General features: G+C 39.6%; 1 protein-coding gene across 2 annotated transcripts; it reads left to right on the plus strand.

Annotated features, from left to right (window-relative positions):
• The first annotated feature begins 5 nt into the window (after nucleotides 1–5).
• On the plus strand, nucleotides 6–19,931 carry SLC25A32 (solute carrier family 25 member 32). 2 transcript variants are annotated; one of them, XM_046642157.1, is made up of 7 exons: nucleotides 6–612; nucleotides 9,588–9,738; nucleotides 12,091–12,176; nucleotides 13,266–13,426; nucleotides 13,796–13,909; nucleotides 14,237–14,382; nucleotides 15,341–19,931. In XM_046642157.1, the coding sequence occupies exons 1-7, from the start codon at nucleotides 6–8 to the stop codon at nucleotides 15,474–15,476; spliced, it is 1,401 nt and encodes a 466-aa protein (XP_046498113.1). In that variant the 3' UTR covers nucleotides 15,477–19,931. The 2 variants fall into 2 exon arrangements, with proteins under 2 accessions (XP_046498113.1, XP_046498114.1); XM_046642158.1 differs by lacking the exon at nucleotides 13,796–13,909.
• Nucleotides 19,932–20,569: the final 638 nt, after the last annotated feature.

The raw sequence follows: 20,569 nt of genomic DNA on the forward strand, positions 1-20,569 counted from the left end.
GGCACATGCCACTTCCGCTTCTTCTAGGCTGCTTCCTGTCACGTGACTTCCACGGTGTGGAAACCGGCCGCTTCAGTTGGACCTTGCGGCGCTTCATAGTTTTGCGGACAAAGGTTGCCTGGGGGCGGTTGTTCAGCGGTGCTCTCCCGTGCACGTCCCTCTGCCGGTGCCGGCCACCGCGGCGGGCCAGGCAGGCGGGGACTCGGCGGCGGCGGACGCCCCGCCTCCGCGCTCTCCGCCGGCGTGCCCTACGCCTGCGCTGCTCTCACGCCCCTTCTGCGCCGCGGTCTCCGCTCCGTTCCTGTGCCCCGGCGTCTGAGGCCGCGCACCGGTCCCGGAAGTGGGCTCGCGCCCCGCGGTTCTGCTTCAGAGCGGCGACCGTCGCCACGGTGGCGGCCACTGCATCTCGTCCCACCTCCGCCGCCCTAGGCGCGGTGGTGTCAGCGGGCCCCGAGCCTATGACGGGCCAGGGCCAGTCGGCGTCCGGGTCGTCGGCGTGGAGCACGGTATTCCGCCACGTCCGGTACGAGAACTTGGTGGCGGGCGTGAGCGGCGGCGTCCTGTCCAACCTCGCGCTGCATCCTCTTGACCTGGTGAAGATCCGCTTCGCCGGTAAGAGCCCGCTCAGACCCTGGGTTCCTTCTTGCTGTCACCCCGAATTGGGGGATAAAGACGCAAAAGGAAGCCTTGCTCTCCTCTGCGTCTTCACACTGCCAAGCGAGCATTGAAGAAGATGCTGTCTTTCCGGGCACACCTGGAACTAGATTTGAGGGAAGGGAGCCTGGTGAAAGGGTGTGGCCGCCGTCACCCCCGTTCCCCATTTTAAGGGATGGAGAGAAAAGTCTGAGACAAGTCGTTATTGGTGTAGACTGTGGGACTCAGAGCCTGATTTGTAAAATAAAAAAGAGATTGTCACACTTTAGGGCTCAGCCCTCACACGTGCAAAGCATTCACCCTTGGAGGTACTTTGAAATCTTAGGGTAGCCACGTGTTTGGCAGCACGGCCAAGGGGAAAAGGCAAGTGCTTGGGTAGGTGTAATCTTCAGCAGGTAGTTAGGAATAGGTTTGGGATGGGATTCTCTTGTTTTTTGGCGTCTATAGTGTGGTACAAGGTCCTGTGAAGTAATAGGTAGCTAGAATCCAAATATTTTGTTTTTTATTTAGGTTTATCGAATTAAGTGCATTGAGTTAAGTGAATTAAGTATACTAAAATTAAAGTACTTTAGAAGTGAAACTCAACAGTAAGTTCTGGAAAAGATAGAGTTGAAGAAGGTCTTTGATCATTTTACTTGTAAACTGTTTTCTACCATTTTGCTTTTCTTATTGCTACAAGTTAAGTTCTGCCTTGAAAATTAGCTCTGGAGAAGTGGTTTATTCTTAAGGAGTCAGATTAATTCTATTCACCTGATAGATCTTGTTCTTGTAATGTTTGTAGACTGCTGTATGGGGTACAGAAGAACCTAAACAAAGTTCTTGTCCTCAGGGAACTTACAGTTTTAATTGGGGCTTGAGACTTAGTCATATAAAACGTAATTCTAGATAACATAAAATGAAGGGCAAAATGGAATAAATCCAAACACCAAAATATGAGTAGTGGTGGAGCATCAAGAAAATTATAAATTGCTGATGGCCAGATGTATCTGTGCCTGTAAAGGTTGCATTAGATCTTGAGGTTCCCCAAAGAAGGAGCAATATTTTGACAGCCAGAAAGGACGCAAGAAGGAAGGATTTTCCTATGAAGGAAAAATCAGCAAAAATTATTCCCTGGAAGAAAACCCACAAAGGCATATAATTTCCGTGGAGTTTATGATGCATGCACAAATAAAAATTACGATGCATTTACTAGGAGCAAGGCAATGCACTAAGAGCTGTATATGCATTATCTCATTTACTACTCTGAACAAACCTGTGAATTTATTATCCCAGTTATACAGATGGGGATAATAGAAATTGAGTAACTGGCCCAAGTCACAAGTTTGTAAAGGTAGATCTGGGATTTGAACCCAAGTGGTCTGACCCTAGAACCTTCTGGCACTTAAGCACTGACCATACTACCTCTAGGAATCTCTAGTATACAGCATCTTGAACATGAAGAAAAGAATTCTGGACTTGGCTGCAAGTGCAGGCCTGTATGACTTGGTGTCTCCCTTGAGCATTTTGTCCAGGAGCAGAAGAGGTGACAGTTGAGATGATCATTGAGGAATAGTGTCGTTGGCGTAATGAGTTTAAGACAATGCTGTGAAGCACACCGTGCCTGAAGAAAGGGAATTCTTGGTACCTGAGAAGATTGGCAATGTTAATGAAATGAGGAGAGTGTTAGGAGACCAGGAGGACTAAGGTGACAGATAAAGTGATTGAGATTGGGTGGGAGGACAAAATGAAAGATCTAGGAGTCAAAGCAGGACTTTGTAATAATAAAGTGCGGCTGTGAAATGGTCATAGGAAAGAGGGAAGTTTAGGAAGATGAGTAACTGAAATCAAAATAGTTGATTGGCCGTCAGCATTAATGCTGTAATTTTTGTGCTTTCATAAAATTTAAGCCCTTGTAATAAAATTGTAATATCTCATAACAGGAGGTGTTAGTCTTGAATGTACCGTTAAACGTAACCTGGAATATTTCAGTGAATTCAGGTATAAATTGGAACTTGAAGGTATCCAGAGTGGTAGAAAGATTAGCAATCATTTCACGTGAGAAGTGACTGGAGAAATTAGTTTAGTGCAGGGGTAGGAGGTTACTTAAGGTATTGAGAAAGCTGCCATGTGGGAAAGGAAGCTGCCTTATTGAGGGTTGATCTAAAGGGCAAACAGAGGTTGGGCAGAAATTACAGAGAAGCAGAGTTTGGCCTGGCAAAGTGGTGGTGCTCAGAAATGAAACTGGTGATGACTGGAAGTGGTTCAGAGGTTGGATGACAGAAGTTAGAACATATTTCTGTATTGTGTGGAAACGTCAGATGAGGTGATTGTTGAGGCCCCTTCTAACTTTAAGATGTAATTTTAAGTCATCAAGAATGATAAGAGAGACAGAGCCCCAACAAAGAAGAATGTGAATCAGGTGTAAAAATAGTAATTTTCGAAAATAACCTGAAAACCCAATAATCCATAAGTTGATTGAGGAACCAAAATGTAGAGTCCGGTAACAGGAATGGCAAGTTTTGTATGTATATAGTATTGCAAGACCCAGTAGCATAAATAAACTAATACTTGCTATGTGCCAGACATGATTTTAAGGGCTTTATATGTATTAACTCATTTAACCCTTTGTGATTTTTAGAGTTCTATTATTTTTCTCATTTTATGGATGAGAAAACTCAGGCGCAGAGTAATCAAGTAACTGTCTCAGGGTCGCACAGTTAAGTATTAGAATTGGGATTCAAACCCAGGAAGTGTGATTCCATAACATATGCTGTCAGTGTGAAACCGTAAGTGAGTAGTCTGGTATAGCTAAAGGGTAAAATGCTAGGGGTGGAAATGAGAATGATTCCAGAAAGTTAAGAAGCTGCCAGGTTGACACATCTTTTATGCCATGTAAAAATGGAGGCCAGGTCTAGATGCTAGGAATGAGATCAGGGCTAAAGATGTGGAAACCGTAGCACAGGGGTGGTGATTGCAGCTAAGATTGCCTATAAAAATCAACATTTAAAGAATGGGCAGCAGAGAAGGAGGCTGCAAAGGAAATTTAGTGGCCAAAGAAGTAAGAGGAAAATCAGGAGAGTGTGGTGTGAAACTAGCCCAAAGAAGAGTGTTTTAGGAGGTAAACAGTGTCAGGTGCTGCTCAAGGGTTAGTAGGAAAGAGAGGACTCCTAAAGTGCACTTGGAGGTCTTTAACTAGAGCACTTGCTGTAATGGATGGGGATCCAAACAGATTGCACTGGAGGTGAGAAAGCCCCTGCTGAGATTGTAGTTCTCTTCCAGAAGCTTAACTGATACGGAGGCACTGTTTAGGGCTTCAACACATGAATTTGGGAGGGAAACAATTCAGTCCCTAACAGGCTCTTGCCCTTCTTTCTCGCCTAATTTCCTACCAAGTCCTTCTCTCCACCAGCTGTACGCTTCAGCTATACCAAATCCCCAGTGTACTCCCCAAAAGTGCCAGGCACTCTGATGCTTCCATGTGTTTGCTCCAGCTGTTGCACTTGTCTAGAGGTAAACCTTTCTCTCCGTTTCCCACAGACAAGTTTCTGATCAATCTTCAAGGCTCTGCCCTAGCATCTTCTCTCCCACTTTCCCTATCACCTGCTGCCTCTCCTCTCTCCCTTCTATACACAGCGTTCATGGTGTTTCCTCTGTGTTCCTATGGCACTTCTTTACCAGAGTGCTCATAACTTTGTAATGTGGTTGCTTGTTTATTTTCCCTTGAAAATTATGTCTTCCTCAGTGTCAGGGTTTGTGTCCTACTTATGTTTATATTCCCCCTTTGCCTGGCAATGATGAGTCAATAAATAGTTTTTCTATCTTTTTATAAAATAATATTTATGTACAAATGAATATTTTTCAAAATTAAAGATTTAATCCTAACTTTATGATAAGGTAGATAAGATTATAGTTTTAAGGAAGTATATAGTATGGAATGTTGTTGCCTATTACTGAGATACTTAATACTCCTATGATTAAGTGACTTCTCAAAATAATAGAGAAATCATTGATTCTTACCTATGAAAAGCAAAGATTTTTTTTGTGTGTGTGGTTTGCTTTGTTTTTTACCTCAAGAGAAAATTTGTGTTTTGAGATTATTGAAAGGAAAATGAAAGGTATTTAGAAGAAAAAATTTACACAGGAGAATGAGAAACATAAAATCCAAGGGAAGCACCAGAAAGTTTATAAAGTACACAGCCAAACATATTTTGAGAGCCACTCTGTTACTTGCTTTAAAATTTATTATCTTGTATAAACTTCATAACAACCTGTGAGGTAGGTGATATTTATCCCTGTTTTATACATGAGGATGCTGAAGCTCAGAAAGATTAAGACTGTATAGCTAAATAGGGAAATTGGATATCAAACTCAGTTCTTCTGACAAAGCCTAGTGTACTTTAATCTCATTTCATGGTGTAACACTGTCAGGTTAATGATGAAGGAAATTGACTTTTCTCCCTTTGCCTGGCTATGGTAAACAGTCAGGGATTCTTTGCCAGGCTCCATTATGCACAGTAAGGTAGTGGCAAGGGGACAGTGCACTGGGCATGCTGGTATGACTAGTGTACTATAATCTGTATAAACGTTCAGGGGGGCACTTTCAGTATGTATTTGTAACCTTAAATTTATACCTTTTTGGCCCATATCAATTCCCCTTCTAATAGTTAATTCTAGTGACATAAGAATTTGTACAAATTGTTGTACAGCATATTCTCTAGAGACCTTTTAATAATAGCAAAATAATGAGAAACAATTCACATGCCAACTAGGGGAGTGATGCTACAAATGAGATATCAATGAGAGAAAACCATCACGTCATTTTTATAAAATCTTTTACTTTTTGGAAGTCTATTTAATAACAGAGGAATGCCCACAATATACTCTTAAGTAGGGGGAAAAGCAGTGTACAAACTAAGTATAGTAAAATGCCAGTTTTATAAAAATCTAGACTATAGGGCCGGCCCGGTGGCGCAGAAGTTAAGTGCGTACGTTCCGCTTCAGTGGCCCGGGGTTCGCCAGTTCGGATCCCGGGTGCGGACAAGTCACCACTTGGCAAGCCATGCTGTGACAGGCATCCGACATATAAAGTAGAGGAAGATGGGCACGGATGTTAGCTCAGGGCCAGTCTTCCTCAGCAAAAAGAGGAGGATTGACAGCAGATGTTAGCTCAGGGCTAACCTTCCTCAAAAAAAAAAAATCTAGATTATAAATTTGGCATTCTCTTTCATTCCATTTCCCTGTAGGAAAAAGAAGGCACATTCAAAATAGGATTATTCTTAGGTGTGGGGGTTGTTTACGAGGACTGTTTACAAAGATGTGAGCAGATCATAGGAAAACCACAAGGAATACTGCAGTATTCTGGGGCTGGAAACAGTCTAGACTGTTGCCACCTGAAGAGCCAAAGGACAAGGGGAGAGAATCGTAGAGGGCCACCTTGAGAGGAACTGTGACCTTGGGTGGAAGAACACAGCCTGCCCAAGGCAACCTCATAGGAAGGGAGCTGGAAGATAAATACCTGCATCTGTTCTCTTCCATCCCTCTGATCTCTTACTAGGGCTCCCCACTAGTCCAACTCAGCTAGAAGCTAGAAGGCAAAGTCAGGCTTCTGGGGCAGAATGTGATAGAGAGGGGTGGACAGTGGATCTGGAAAGAAAAACAGAAGATATTCAGGGTATATTAATTGAACAAATATTTATTGAGAGCCTACAATGTACAAAGCACTATGATTGGGGTAGAAATATTGCAGTGAAGAAGTAGTAGTCTCTGCCCTCACAGAGTGTCTTCCTACTGGGAAGCCAGAATAATTGAACAAAAAAACTAGTAATTGCAATAAAGTGTTTTATTATGGTAGAGAAAGAATAGGTTGCCAAAGCAAACTTGACCTCATCTAGGGGATAGGAAAGCAATCCCCAAAGGAAGTGATTATTAAACTTGAGACCTGAAAGAGGAATCAGAATTAGCTGTGTGAAGGAGTAGGTGAATGAGAAGACAGAACATTCCTGGCAGACGGAATAACCTCTACATAAGCTTTAGGGTCAGAGACTATATGAGAACTGAAAGTTGTTGAACATCGTAGCATCAGGTGTTTTAAAGTGTAGACTTCACTGAGCCAGGTGCTTCGCAGGAAGTTCAGTGAGGCAGCATCATTGAATGCAGGGAGAGAACAGACAGGAGACTGAGGCTCTTGGCCGACGTGCGTGATGGAGGGTCTTCTGTACTGTATTAAGGACTATGTTCTTTAGCCTACGGGCTATAGAACAGTTTTAAGTAGGTAAGTCGCTTTTGAGGTGCCTGTTTCTGGGAAGATTACTCAACCTGCAGTGTAATAAGTTGGGGGGAGGAGGGAGTCAGGGGCTGAGCAGCAAAAGTGGAGGCAAGAAGACTAATTTAAATTCTCTTGCTACTTGAGAAATGATGGTGTCCTGAAGTAGGATAGTGATCGTGCGAACTGAGTAATGTGAACAGGTCCAGGAAAGATTTGTGATGCAGAGTCAAAAGGACTTTTTAGTTGATAAGAGGATGTGGATGAAGGAGGATTCATGGATGGTCCCCAGTTTTCTGACTTGAGCCTCTGTGTAGATGGTAGTGCCATATATTGATCCATCCACAACACTACAATAAGAACAGCTTTGGAAGAGATGGAGAAAAGTAGTTCAGTTTTGGATATGTTCAAGCAAAATATCTAGCTACAACTTTTGTTAGCTGCATATATCTATGTATATCTGAAGATCAACAAAAAGCTCTGGTCTAGAGATAGAGAACTGCGATTTATATCCACAGACTAAAAAGAAAGGAAATATGCCACAATAAGGGCAGTCATCTCTGAGTGGTGGCTTTGTGGGTAATTTTTATCTTCTTCTTTATTCCTTTCTATATTTTGTAAAATTTCTACGGTATAGACATTTTGCTTTTTAAAAAGCCAAATTTTTCTTCTCTTTGCTGAAGAAGATTCTCCCTGAGCCAACGTCCACTGCCAATCTTCCTCTTTTTGCTTGAGGAAGATTCGCCCTGAACTGACATCTGTGCCAGTCAGTCTTCCTTTGTTCTGTATGTGGGTTGCTGCCTCAACGTGGCTGCTGAAGAGTGGTGTAGGTCTGCGCCCAGGAACCAAACCCAGGCCACCAAAGCGGAGTGCACCAAACTTAACCAGTAGGCCATGGGACTGGCCCCCTAAAAGCCATTTTTAATGATTGTATGCTAGTTTAATATTTATTGCTTGAGAAAAGGTTTTTAAATGTTATTCTGTTTATTTCAGTTGCAGATGTAAAGCATCTGAAAATGTTCTTAGGTGAGGGATAACAGAAATAAATTGAAATTTAAAAGTCTTTTCCCTAGGGCTGCTTTGTTTTATTTTATTACAAAAGTACTGTGTCATCTTTGTTTACATCCTCTAATTTGTATTGTTGAGTTGTCTCTATCATTCTGTGCCTCCAACCACCCTCTGCTAATCTCATTCCCTGTGGGTAGCTGCTATTAACCATATGGAGTGTTTCAGTCCACTCCTTTTTCTAGGCATACCCTAACATATATAAAAAATACATATGTAGTTGTAGAGGATGATTTAAAAATAAACTAGTATAGGGGCTGGCCTGGTGGCTCAGCGGTTAAGTGCGCACGTTCCACTTCGGTGGCGCAGAGTTTGCCCGTTCAGATCCTGGGTGCAGATGTGGCACTGCTTCACAAGCCATGCTGTGGTAGGCATCCCACATATAAAGTAGAGGAAGATGGGCACAGATGTTAGCTCAGGGCCAGTCTTCCTCAGCAAAAAGAGGAGGATTGGTGGCAGATGTTAGCTCAGGGCTGATCTTCCTCGGAAAAAAAAAAACAAGCTAGTATATGCATTTTAGTGAAATCGGACATTTTTCTACATATCTCAATATTTTAAAATGTCTAGAGTAGTCCATATTATAGATGTATCACAATTTGTTTTTAAACATTTCCCTATTGATGGATATTGAGATTGGTTTCGCTTTTCCTGCCACAGAAGATGCTACAGTGAACATCTTTCTATGTGCATCTTTGTAGATTGGGGCTAATATTCCTATAGGGTATATTCTTAGAAATGGAACTGCTGGGTCAAAGGATAATTACATTTAAATTTTTATTAGATACTGTTAAACTCTCAAAAAGGGCATGAAAGTACCTATTTCCCTACACCCTCACCAACACTGGGTATTAACAAACTGTAAAATTGTTTTCAATCTGGAAGGCAAAAAAAAAGCTGCCTTACTTGAATTTGTATTTTATCCATGAAGTTGAACATCTTTTTAATGCTTCTTGGCTATGTGTATTTTTCTGTGAATTGACGGTTCATATAATTTGCCCATTTTTCTTAGGGGCTGTTTGTTGTTTTCTTATTGATTTGCAGATACTTCTTGTATATTAGATATATTAACTCTATACTACAAATATCTTTTTTTCAATGTCTTACTTGTAGAGTCTTTTGTGAAATAGAAGTTTAAAGTTATTTAGTCAATTAAGTGTTACCTCTTAAATTTCCAAAACAGATTTCAATTTCCCTTAAGAAACATAACATGTATATAATGTAACTTAGTTTTCACTTTACCTTATTTTATTAATTTAAAACTTTTGAGAGTAAGAAAGCAGTGGAAGGGAAGGATAGTTTTTCTCTTCTGATTTTGGTTGGTGGGGAGGGTAGAAAGAGAATTTCAAGGAAAAAAGTTTACGCTATCCTCCATGTTTTCTTTCCTGCCACTCCTCACGTGGCAGGAGGTTTTTATTGAGGGTGTTCAAAGCACTTAAAACTTGGGTAAATTCATGAATATATTAATTTTGAAATATTAAATAACCCTGGAAAATAATTTTCTCTACCTAAAAATGGTTTTATTCTGACTTTATCACCTTAATATGACCGATTTTGTGATATCTATGTTTATGTGTGATTCAGAACTAGAACTTTGTTCTCACCTAACTTTTTGTATCCTTTATTGCAGTGAGTGATGGATTGGAACTGAGACCGAAATATAAAGGAATTTTGCATTGCTTGACCACCATTTGGAAACTTGATGGACTACGGGGACTTTACCAAGGAGTAACCCCAAATGTGTGGGGTGCTGGTTTATCCTGGGGCCTCTACTTTTTCTTGTGAGTAGATCTGGGAGACTACAGTATTGAGTAAAAGGAATTTTTGGTTTTAGTGATTTTTTTACATAGCAGTTGATGAGGCAAGATTTCAGTTCTCTGAATTGGAAGGGTCAGAAATGTCTTATTTCATTCTCTGTCAGCTATTATCAGAGGCATTTGGTCCGGAAGGAAGGTCTTAATAGGAAAAAAGTGAAAAGATGAGATGGAGAAACAGTCTTGGAGAAGCCATTTCTGTGAGATGAATTCGGGAAGATGCCCTAACAAAATACATTTGATTCATAATGAAGTTGGAAAAGCAGAAGAGGACAGATCTTGGGGTCCTCATAAGAACATGTACCACAGGAGATCCCTGTTGAGAACACAAAGGCCAGTGCATGGCTGAAAGAGTTTGAGACATGGTCCTTCTTACCTCTTGTTTGACCTGCTCCATCATCTTCTTAGCTCATTCATTTCCTAACTCTTTGACCTGTCGGGTATCATCATCATTTGAAATAACAGCTATTGCATTCTTACTGAAGGAGCCACAGAAAGCAGCTGTGGCAGGCACATTCAACTTACCGAGTGTACAAAGGAACAAAGCATCATCACACTTCAGTGGAGGAGCGCCTGCTGCCCAGAGCATGTCTCTGATATTTGAAACTGAATCCATAATGGGGAGGCTTTTCTTTGGGGTTTTTTTGGGGGCGGCAAGGGAGGAGATTGGCCCTGAGCTAACATCTGTTGCCAATCTTCCTCTTTTTTTTTTTCTCCCTAAAGCCCCAGTACCTAGTTGTATATCCTAGTTGTAAGTCTTTCCAGTCCTTCTATGTGGGATGCTGTCACAGCAGGGCTTAATGAGTGGTATGTAGGTCCGTGCCTAGGATCCTAACTGGCAAACTCCGGGCCACTGAAGTGGAGCACGTGAACTTAACCACTATGCCACTGGGCCAGCCCTTCTTTGTTTTAATAGATAGCATTTTTTAGGAAAATATTAATACCTGTTTTATTTGCCTTTTTCTCTTTTGTGTCATATATTTTATTTTGTCATAAAGTATCCAAATCAATCTTAAAATGTTTTTTTAATAGAAAGAATACTTTTTTTTTTTTTAAGATTTTATTTTTTCCTTTTTCTCCCCAAAGCCCCCTGGTACATAGTTGTATATTCTTCATTGTGGGTCCTGCTAGTTGTGGCATGTGGGACACTGCTTCAGCGTGGTTTGATGAGCAGTGCCGTGTCCGCGCCCAGGATTCGAACCAACGAAACACTGGGCCACCTGCAGCGGAGCACTTGAACTTAACCACTCGGCCACAGGGCCAGCCCCCTCAATCTTAAAATATTTAAGTGAAAGCAAAATAAAATTCAGCTTTAGTATTGCTTAAATATTTTTCTTATTTTCAGTTCTAAGACATACTTAGATGGATGAAACTATATGTATAAAACTTATTCTATTATGAATTTCAGAGTTGTATAGCTTCTCCAAAGAGTTTCTAAGCACAAAACCATGTGAATATAAGGTTTATGTGATGAGAATTTCTTACAATAAAACAATATGCTTGTTTCATGGTAGAATGGTATTGGTAAAGTTTGGAAGGATTTATTTAGCTGTCTTCTTCCAAGTAGAAAGTGGAAATTGAAGTTAGAATAGGCTGATTGGACTCCCCTGCTGAGAAACATTTAGTGGCTCTCTATTTTCTGCCAAATAAAGCCCAAATGTCATTCTGCCCTTTCAGTGTGGCTAAACTTTTGTCTTCCCATCCACCCATTTTATATCTTTTGTTCGTACTCATCTGTTTCCCTATTGAAACTGTCCCTGTCTCTCCATACCAGCTCAATGCCACTCCGTACACAAAGCCTTCAGTAATCTCAGTCATAGTTTCTGAATCTCTTAGGATGATGTCTGTATTGCCTTTTTATGATTACTTGTGTGCTGCTTACAGTCCTTGTCACTCTGCTAGGAAGGATCCATTGAGTGTTTTATCTATCAGAATTGCCAACCGTAGTCCCTGAACATAGCTGTGGAGCGCATATTTGTCAGGGGCCTTTTTTTTCCTTTTGTCTGCCCAATCACTACACCACCCTTCCTCCTCCCAGTTTTCCTGTCTGTCCTTTTCATTAATTGATGAATGTGTGATTAAAATATTTTACATATGTATTGCTAGCCATATACATTTAGGGGGAGGGGTGGTATAGTCTTACAGTAAACCATTTCCAGCAAATCTGTTCTTGAAGAGGTCTCATTCTTTGGTTGCATTATGCATTGACTTTTACTTTTGGGGTGCTGTTGTTAAGTTACACACATTTCAAAACAGACTTTACTGCTTTATGACATCTATTCAAATATTTATCAAACTGCTCATGTTTAATTCTTTTAGTTACAATGCCATCAAATCTTATAAGACAGAAGGAAGAGCTGACCGTTTAGAAGCAACAGAATACCTCGTCTCAGCTGCTGAAGCTGGTAAGGCAGTGTGTGAAACATAAAGCGTCAACTTCCAACTTGATTTTCACTTTTGTTTTTTATTTTATTTGCTGCTTTTCCTTTGAACACCAGAGTTTAAATATGCTCATCTAACTATGCTAATCAGTTATCGTGTGAAATTTCTTAGAAAGCAGGTATTCTTATTGATTATTCTGTATCAATCTGAACAATTTTATTTGTCACAAAGGGAAGTAAAATTTAGAAAAGTTATGAATCCCTAATAGTTTAAGAGGATTCAGTATAGTGTTTCTTCAGTTAAAGTATAATTTCAGTTTTCAAATTAGACAATTTAGTAGCCTTGTTTAATTGCCTCGTGTTTGTATAATATTCATGTATGTATAATATTCAGAAGGGGAAAACAAATTATAGCTCATACTTTGATACCTTGTTTACTGAATACCCAGCCCCTAGCAGAGACCTGAATCACAACAAGACTTAATAAATATTCATTGAATAAAGGACTATGTAGGAAATTCAACAAATGAGAAACTTAACCAGAAGAATTTGTTTTACAAAATTGTCACTTTTAAGAATGTAAAATGTGTATTACATTACGTAGTTCTTTAATTTTTGAGGTATAGTAGCTACTTTGAACAGATTTGAGGAAGATCGTGGTAAAGTTGGGGTGGATGTATGTGGGCACATGCACAGATTATTGAAGTGCTGAATTCCTGGTCCTTTTCCCTAATCTTCAGCCCCTCTGGGTTATACTCTGTCCTGCTCCTCAGTATCTGTACCTCCTTCTCAGAGTTTGCTCTCAGGACTTGCATCTGTTCTCTACACTGTTCAGGAGCCAGGACATCTTTGCTGTTCTCACCCCTCAAAGGGAAAGTGTTTCACATTTCTATCTCCCTTTTAATTGGCCTCTCAGTAATCACATGAGGAACTTTTTATAACTACCAAAAACTATGTCTACCCTTTTACTGTGCCTGAGAGCCCACATCTCACTGTTGTAGGTACAGCCCCTGGGCAACCCCGTTCCTTATGTGAATGGACTGTTCTTAATTTTATTGTCATAAATGAGAAAGTTTCCTGTGTGCTGAGTATTCTTATTTAATCTGATTTTAGGAGCCATGACCCTCTGCATTACAAACCCATTATGGGTAACAAAAACTCGCCTTATGTTGCAGTATGATGGTGTTGTTAACTCCCCACAGCGACAATATAAAGGAATGTTTGATACACTTGTGAAAATATATAAATATGAAGGTGTGCGTGGATTATATAAGGTAATGAATTATTATCAATATATTTTGAATAACTGACCATTGTAATTTCCCTTGGCTTTATTGTTTGAGTTCTGAATGACCTGTAGTCAGTTCTAAAAAGAAGACAAACTTAGGCAAGAAACAATTTAATGAAAACTGGAAGCTAGTTTACAGTGTTGAAATTGTACTTAAAGCTCTTTATCCTCATTACCATAAGACGTATCATCCTGAGACTGGTGGGTGTGAGAAGGACTGTCTAAAACTTTGTCAAATAACCATTTCGCTGAGTCACACATGAAGGTCACCCATTCTTTACTCCTCTCCCAGGAAGCTGTGGTCCCTTGGGAACTTGCTTAGTTTAGCTTTTTTTTTTAAATCGTTCCCTTTTAGGGATTTGTTCCTGGGCTGTTTGGAACATCACATGGTGCCCTTCAATTTATGGCATATGAATTGTTGAAGTTGAAATACAACCAGAATATCAATAGATTGCCAGAAGCCCAATTGGTAAGATGATTCTTGGAAAAAAGGTACCATTTACTTTTATGGCCATTTAATAGATGGAAATTTTGTCACATTTACTTTGGTAGTATTGCTGTGATAATGAGTACTGAGTGTACCACTAATTTAATTTATAGTTAAATATTTTATAGGCTAATGACACACAGATGTTAAAAATAGTACCCCTTAATTGCACAGAGCTTGTGTTGAGGGAAAACAGAATTTTTCACTTACAGATCCATTTAAGTGTTTGTTTTCCTATATAATTTTTACTTTTCTATTTTTAAAGAAATCTTGTCTGAAGAAAAACATTGTTTTGTGTTGTCATTTTAGAGCACAGTAGAATATATATCTGTTGCAGCACTATCCAAAATATTTGCTGTAGCAGCAACGTACCCATATCAAGTTGTGAGAGCTCGTCTTCAGGATCAGCATATGTTTTACGAGGGTGTATTGGATGTAATCACAAAGACATGGAGGTGAGAGCGTTTGGTATATAAAAGTGGCTCTTAGGAGGTACCTTGCAAATTTTAAACTGTCCAGTTGACATTAGTTTTATAGAAAAGGCTGTTGTGCTATGGTGAAAACACAGCTGGTGGGCCTTGCTTTCCCATTTCCTACATATAGGACCATGGACTTAATCTCTCTGAGGCTTAATTTTTCATTTGTAAAATCAGAATGTCTAGGCTGACAAAGGTTGTTATAAAAATCAAATGAGATCTGTGAAAGTGGTTTAACAAATTAATGAAACAAAATGTAGGTGTTAGAAAATATTTGAATGGCATTGAATATGGGAAGTCATAAAAAACCTAGTTTAATACAGTTAAGAATGCCCCACACCTGCTACAGGCACCATAACTTTTGCAAATATTTGTCTCCACGTATGGAAGAGATGGTTGTTCTTCAGTATGGAAGTAAACTGTTATAGGTAGACATCCTCATATTTCTTTCTAATTCTAAAAGTCCAGAGTAGAATATTTAGAACGTTTTAATTTAGTTCAATTCAGTAAATATTTATTGAGAACCTAAGTGACAAGCTTCAATGCTATATTCCTATTCTAGGCATTAAGGAAATAGTTTTATTTTTATGTATGCTGTATTTGGTGTTGTCCAGCATTTATATAAGCTATGAGATTTTTAATGCCTCCTAGATCAGTTAATACTCCTGCATGTTCATACATTTAAAGGCATTTGAAAGATGGTTATCATTAAAGCACTTTTCAGTTTTGGGGTGTCCCTGCCCTTCCTTCCTGAGTCCACAAAAGGATTATAAGACCCCACAAATGGCTCATAAACTACCTTACTTCAGGACATTGAAAACATGGACTTTAAATCATAGGTTTGACTGCTGGCTCTGTGCCCTATGTCAGTTAAACTTTTGTATGTTCAGGCTAGTTATGCAGGAAATTAAGTGTATTTCTATTTGTCCCTCTAAAGGAAAGAAGGCATCGGTGGATTTTACAAAGGAATTGCCCCCAATTTGATTAGAGTGACTCCAGCCTGCTGTATTACCTTTGTGGTATATGAAAATGTCTCACATTTTTTAGTTGACCTTAGAGAAAAGAAAAAGTAAGCTAAAAGAAGATAATTCCAGTACATCTGCCCAAGGCAGCAACATGCTTCTTTGTGTTTGATATGTAAAACTCAGAAGAACACTGCACAGCAACATGGCTCATAATCGAAATTGGTCTATAATGATTAGAAGTTAAAGAACTGCTAAGTCTTCGCAATGTTTTTCTGCTTTTTGCCTTCTCCATATGTATGGGACTTGGCTACCTCTGCCTGAAATGGCTGCCATCAACACAACGGTAAAACTGACATCAAGTGGAGAGTATCACAGATTTCTCCATTTCATTATTCTAGTAGAAGCTGATTTGCAGCATTTGCTAAGTGGATTAGATGAATGTGCTGCTTTTTCTGAACTTACTTGCCTGAATTGGCTTTAAGATCGACCTCTGTGCAATAGCAAGAAAATGGCTTCTTAAAAGAATGTCATTGCTGTTTCAAGAGTAAATTAAATTTTAAGGATTTGCTGGAAAAGGTGTTGCCCAAATCCAGACCATTTTAGAGAACTGGGAAATATGGGTGAGAAAAAGATCCACTATAAATGTGCTTTAGTTTTAATTCAGTTGGAATGCACTAAGTAGAGAAATTTGAGATGTACTTCCCTTAATTTGAGAAATATCTGACATCTGTTGTCATTCCATCACTAATTTTATTTCCAGAGGCTCTGCCGTAATTTAAAATGTAATCCTGGATCCAGTTATTATTTCTTTTGGTATACGTACTTATGTCAGCCCTCATTTAGCATGTTTGGCTATAAATCACTTATTGGAGTTGCTAATACATCACCTTATGCAGATACTGGAATGATTAGGATGTGTTTGTTGGCAAACTATATGGAAATGAGAAACTTTAACTTCCTACTTCAGTTCTCAAATATATAGGTCCAAATCCCAAATAAATGATTAATTTACATTGGTTGCTTATATTCAGGCTTAAATATAAATTACATTAAGGGCCTTTATTCCTTCTACTTTTATGAGTCATTGTAAATATCTGTAAGTATAAAGGCCTACCCCAAAAGGATATTAATATTTTTCTGTATCATAAACATCTATGAATGCTGGTGCATTACATCTATTTGTTGTAAATAAAACATTGTAGTTTTCAAAGCCATATTTAAATGGTTCTTTGAAAATAGGTCTATTTTTTATATTTTGAAAATGGCATTGTTTTAAAAATAAAGATGAAGTAAGTACCTAGTTGTATTTACTATAATCTCTTGTAATCTCTTACTACATATATATATATAAAATCTCTCTTACTATAATCTCTTGCACAGGAATGCTTTATAAATTAAATGTGATGTATTTTTTCATACTTCTGGATTGTACTATAATTCATATGAAATCCTGATATTACTCGCTATGTGCAGAGAGAAGCTGCAGTTATTTGGAGTTTTAGAGGTAGTGCCATTATTTGAATGCCTTCTCTGTGCCCCCCAATTAATAAAACATAATTCCTGTACTGTAAGAGCATACAAGCTTGCAGAATAACTACATGTTCTACGTGTAAGCATGCAACACGTACACTTCTAGATTAAGAACATGCGGGAAGATTTTTACAAAGCACTGTAAGAGTTCTGAGAAAAGAGAACTTGTTCTCATTGAACAACAAATAGTTACTGAGCTTCTGCTCTGTGCCAGGGATGTTACCAGCCATTGAGGATATATAGCAGAAAATAAGCCAGACAACACTTCTGCCCTCAGGGAATTTTCATTTTAGTGTGAGTGACAGAAAACATACAAATGCATATGCATAATGTAATTTTAGGTATTAAATGCTAGAAATAAAACTAAAGCAGAGTTGGGAATAGTGTTGTTCTGTTAAGTAGGATAGTCGGGGTCAGGAAAGGTCTCACTGAGGGGTAATATTCCAAACATCTTGACATAAGTGAGGAAGAAGCCGCAGTGAGAGAGGAAACACAGAGAGAATACAAAATACAAACAAAGACCCTGAGATAGGAATTGACTTGGCTGGAGGGGATGAGTGGCCATTACAGGTTGGTGGGAAAGAGTGCAGGTTAGGGAGCCAGACTGTCTGGCCTCATGTTTCAGCTTTCACATTTTCTGTTTGACCTCAGGCAAATCACTTGACCTCTCTCTGTTATGTTTCCTCCTCTGTAAAATGGTGTCTTAGGTCAGTTCCTTCGTAGCAACGCCTGAGATGGGGATTCTTGGGCAAGTGATTTATTGAGGGAGTGCTCTTAGGAGAACTCTGTAATGGAGTAAGGAAACAGGATATGGCAGGGGAGGAAGAGTTTCAGAAGCTCAGCCTCCGCCTGATCCTGCAGGGCGCTCAGCAGTGTGGATTGGACCCCAGAGGTTGTCCTGCCCAGAGCTGAGGGGCTGGGCTATTATGTTCCTGCATCAGTCATTGACTACCTGCTTAGGAGGAGGAGGGGGTGAAGGGGAGGCTAGGTGCCTTGCCTCAGCCAAAAGCAATCCTTCAAATCAGGTGGAGGTGTGAGCTGTTAGTAGCCAACATCTGCAGCAGCTGGGCCATGGGTGCACCAGCCTTATGAAAGGCATCTGGGTGGGTGGGTCATCGACAGCATCTACACAAATGAGGACATCAAAAGTATGCAGCTGATAGGATTATTGATAGGGTTAAATAGATTAATCCAAGTAAAGTACTTAGCACAGTCCCTGGGCCAATAATCTTGGGCTGGGGCTAGATCTTAAAGAGCATGGTAAGGGGTTTAGACGGGATGAGCCCTCATTCTAGTGGTTGTATGGAGAAACAAGAGATAGGAAAGAAGCAGGGACACTAGTTAGTAGGCAGATTTCTAGCCAAGAGCTGGTGGTAGCCTGAACCTGCTTGATGGAGTTAGAAGTAGTTTATAGCTTGAGGGGGAACTAGAGCAGGGTTCATGGATGGGAAAACATTTAAGCTGGGCCTTGAAGGAAGAGATTTGAAAGGGAACCACAGAAAAAAGCACAGGTAACATGTCTTGAGCAGTGAGTCGTCAATCAGTGTGGTAATGAAAGAAGGAAGAAGAGAAAGCTGAAAGGTTAAGACCAGAAAATGGGAATTCTCAGAGCCTTACTAAATGTGTCTAGGTTTTATTTGATGGAGAAATGAGAGTCATTAATAGAATGGAGAGACACTACATCTTAGGGGTAACAGGAAGACCAATCAGATAAGAGGAGCAAACTCAAAAAGAAGGGGTTATCAACCATGTAAACTTTTTAGTAGGATGAAGATTAATACCACTGATAACTTTAAGTAGATTCAAGTTATAGAGGCTGAAGACAGACTGTAAGCTAAGCAGGTGGGACAAACTGCAAGTATTTATTTCACTATAGGCTCGCTCTTGGATTTCAGGAGATGAAGGAAAGTTAAAGAACTTTAGCTTGAAGAAAGTACTGAGAGTCTAGGAAGGAGTGGAAGTGGGGGAGGTTGGCAAAGGGAAACCAGAACATTATTTTAGGGAGACCGCTTGAAGATTAAGATACAGGCCAAAGAAAAAAAGCTGGCTGGAGCTTGGCTCCAGAGAAGGAACATATGGAAGAATATGATCCAAGATAATGATGGGTGCCATGCCTTGTGAAAAGAAGGCAGTTATGTTTCAATATATGCTTTTGTAGTCTGGCAATTTTAGCAAGTCATGTTGTCTTTTAAACACCACACTAAAAAAGGATATCAACTAAAAAAGTATATTTGAGTTCATGAGTCATCAGAGAGAGATTTTCTTTTGAATGTGGACACTTTACTGAATGTAAGATCCTCCAGATCAAGTACGTAATAGCCCTTTTGTAGCAAGGTCTCTTTAGTGATTATAAAATTATGTATAAAATACTGTGAAATGATTTATTTAACCTTTATGTCTGTTTTCTAAAAAAGTGTTAGGTAACATGCAGAAAATATGTGAAGTTTTGGGTTAGTTAAGATCTCAAATTTCTTTCTGAGTAGATAGGAATAGACTCTGGAGGTGGCTGTAGTGAATATCTGGTATTGGCTGCCCGGCATCTGTTTCTCTTCCTTCTTGGAGCAATAGCCTGAATTTCTTTTCACAACCTACCCCTCCCTCCATTCTCACTTTTGTGATTGAAATGGAATGGGCCTCACCTGCCCCACTGGAGGGCCTTGATTAGCAGAGCCAATCTGAACGTGTCATCTCTCTTCATAATGAATGGTTTGGAATTGGAACAATTACCTAAGTTGGTCCAATCAGAGTGTTTCTTAAAGATACTTTTTCTGAGTGTACTGACAGATTCTCTCATTGCTGTTTCATGAATGAAGATTCATGTAATTCTCAGAGCTCCTCAAAGCCAGTTTAGGGTCATGTATTGAGGGAAGTGAGTTTGTCCAAAATGAAGTCAACACGAAGGAAATGATGACAAAAAATTGAAAGAAACTAGGTCCTAAATCGTATGAGATTCTGAATCAGTTCTCACACCTAGCAACATGTACCTCTGTAGTTTTCAATTGAGTGAACCAATAAATTTCCTTTATTTTTTAAGCCATTCTCAGTTGGGTTTTTTGTATTACTTCCTGCAACTGAAAGCTTCCTAGACAAAGAATCTGTGGTAGAGATCCTAAAGTCTATATGTCACTTTCCCATCAACTGTCATGATGTTCGTGAACTCTTGTTTCTATGGAAATTGATGTCACCTTTATGAAAAGTGAGCACTTTGGGACCCTTACATGTGTATACGTTCTTTAAAATGTTTTTAGTTGTACAGAAAAACATTGTTATTTAATGTTTATAAAAATTATATTATTAAACGATGAAAAGCATGAAAGAAGAAGATTGACCAGTAAACTTAGAAAAAATAAGTAAAATCTGCTTATGGTAGAAGGCCCACTGTACAAAACTAGTGTTACCGAACCAGGTTCATTTTTGCCTGCCACCCGGAAAACCAAACACCAAGACGACAAGCTTGCAGCAGTGAGAGGGTTTAATCACAAGGCAGCCATGTGAGGAAGCGAGAGCATGAGTCTCAAATTCGCTTCCTCGAAAATAGGGACTCAGGGATATTTATGGGATATAGGGGGCAAGGTGGTCTGAAATGTGGAGGTAGGCAATTGGAGGTGAGGAGAGGTGAGGTAATTGATGATCTGCGCAAGCGTAGTCAGACTTCATGCCTCTTCGTAGGA

The sequence above is a fragment of the Equus quagga genome, chromosome 16 (genome assembly GCF_021613505.1).
Source record: "Equus quagga isolate Etosha38 chromosome 16, UCLA_HA_Equagga_1.0, whole genome shotgun sequence".
In the NCBI taxonomy this organism is placed as follows: domain Eukaryota; kingdom Metazoa; phylum Chordata; class Mammalia; order Perissodactyla; family Equidae; genus Equus; species Equus quagga.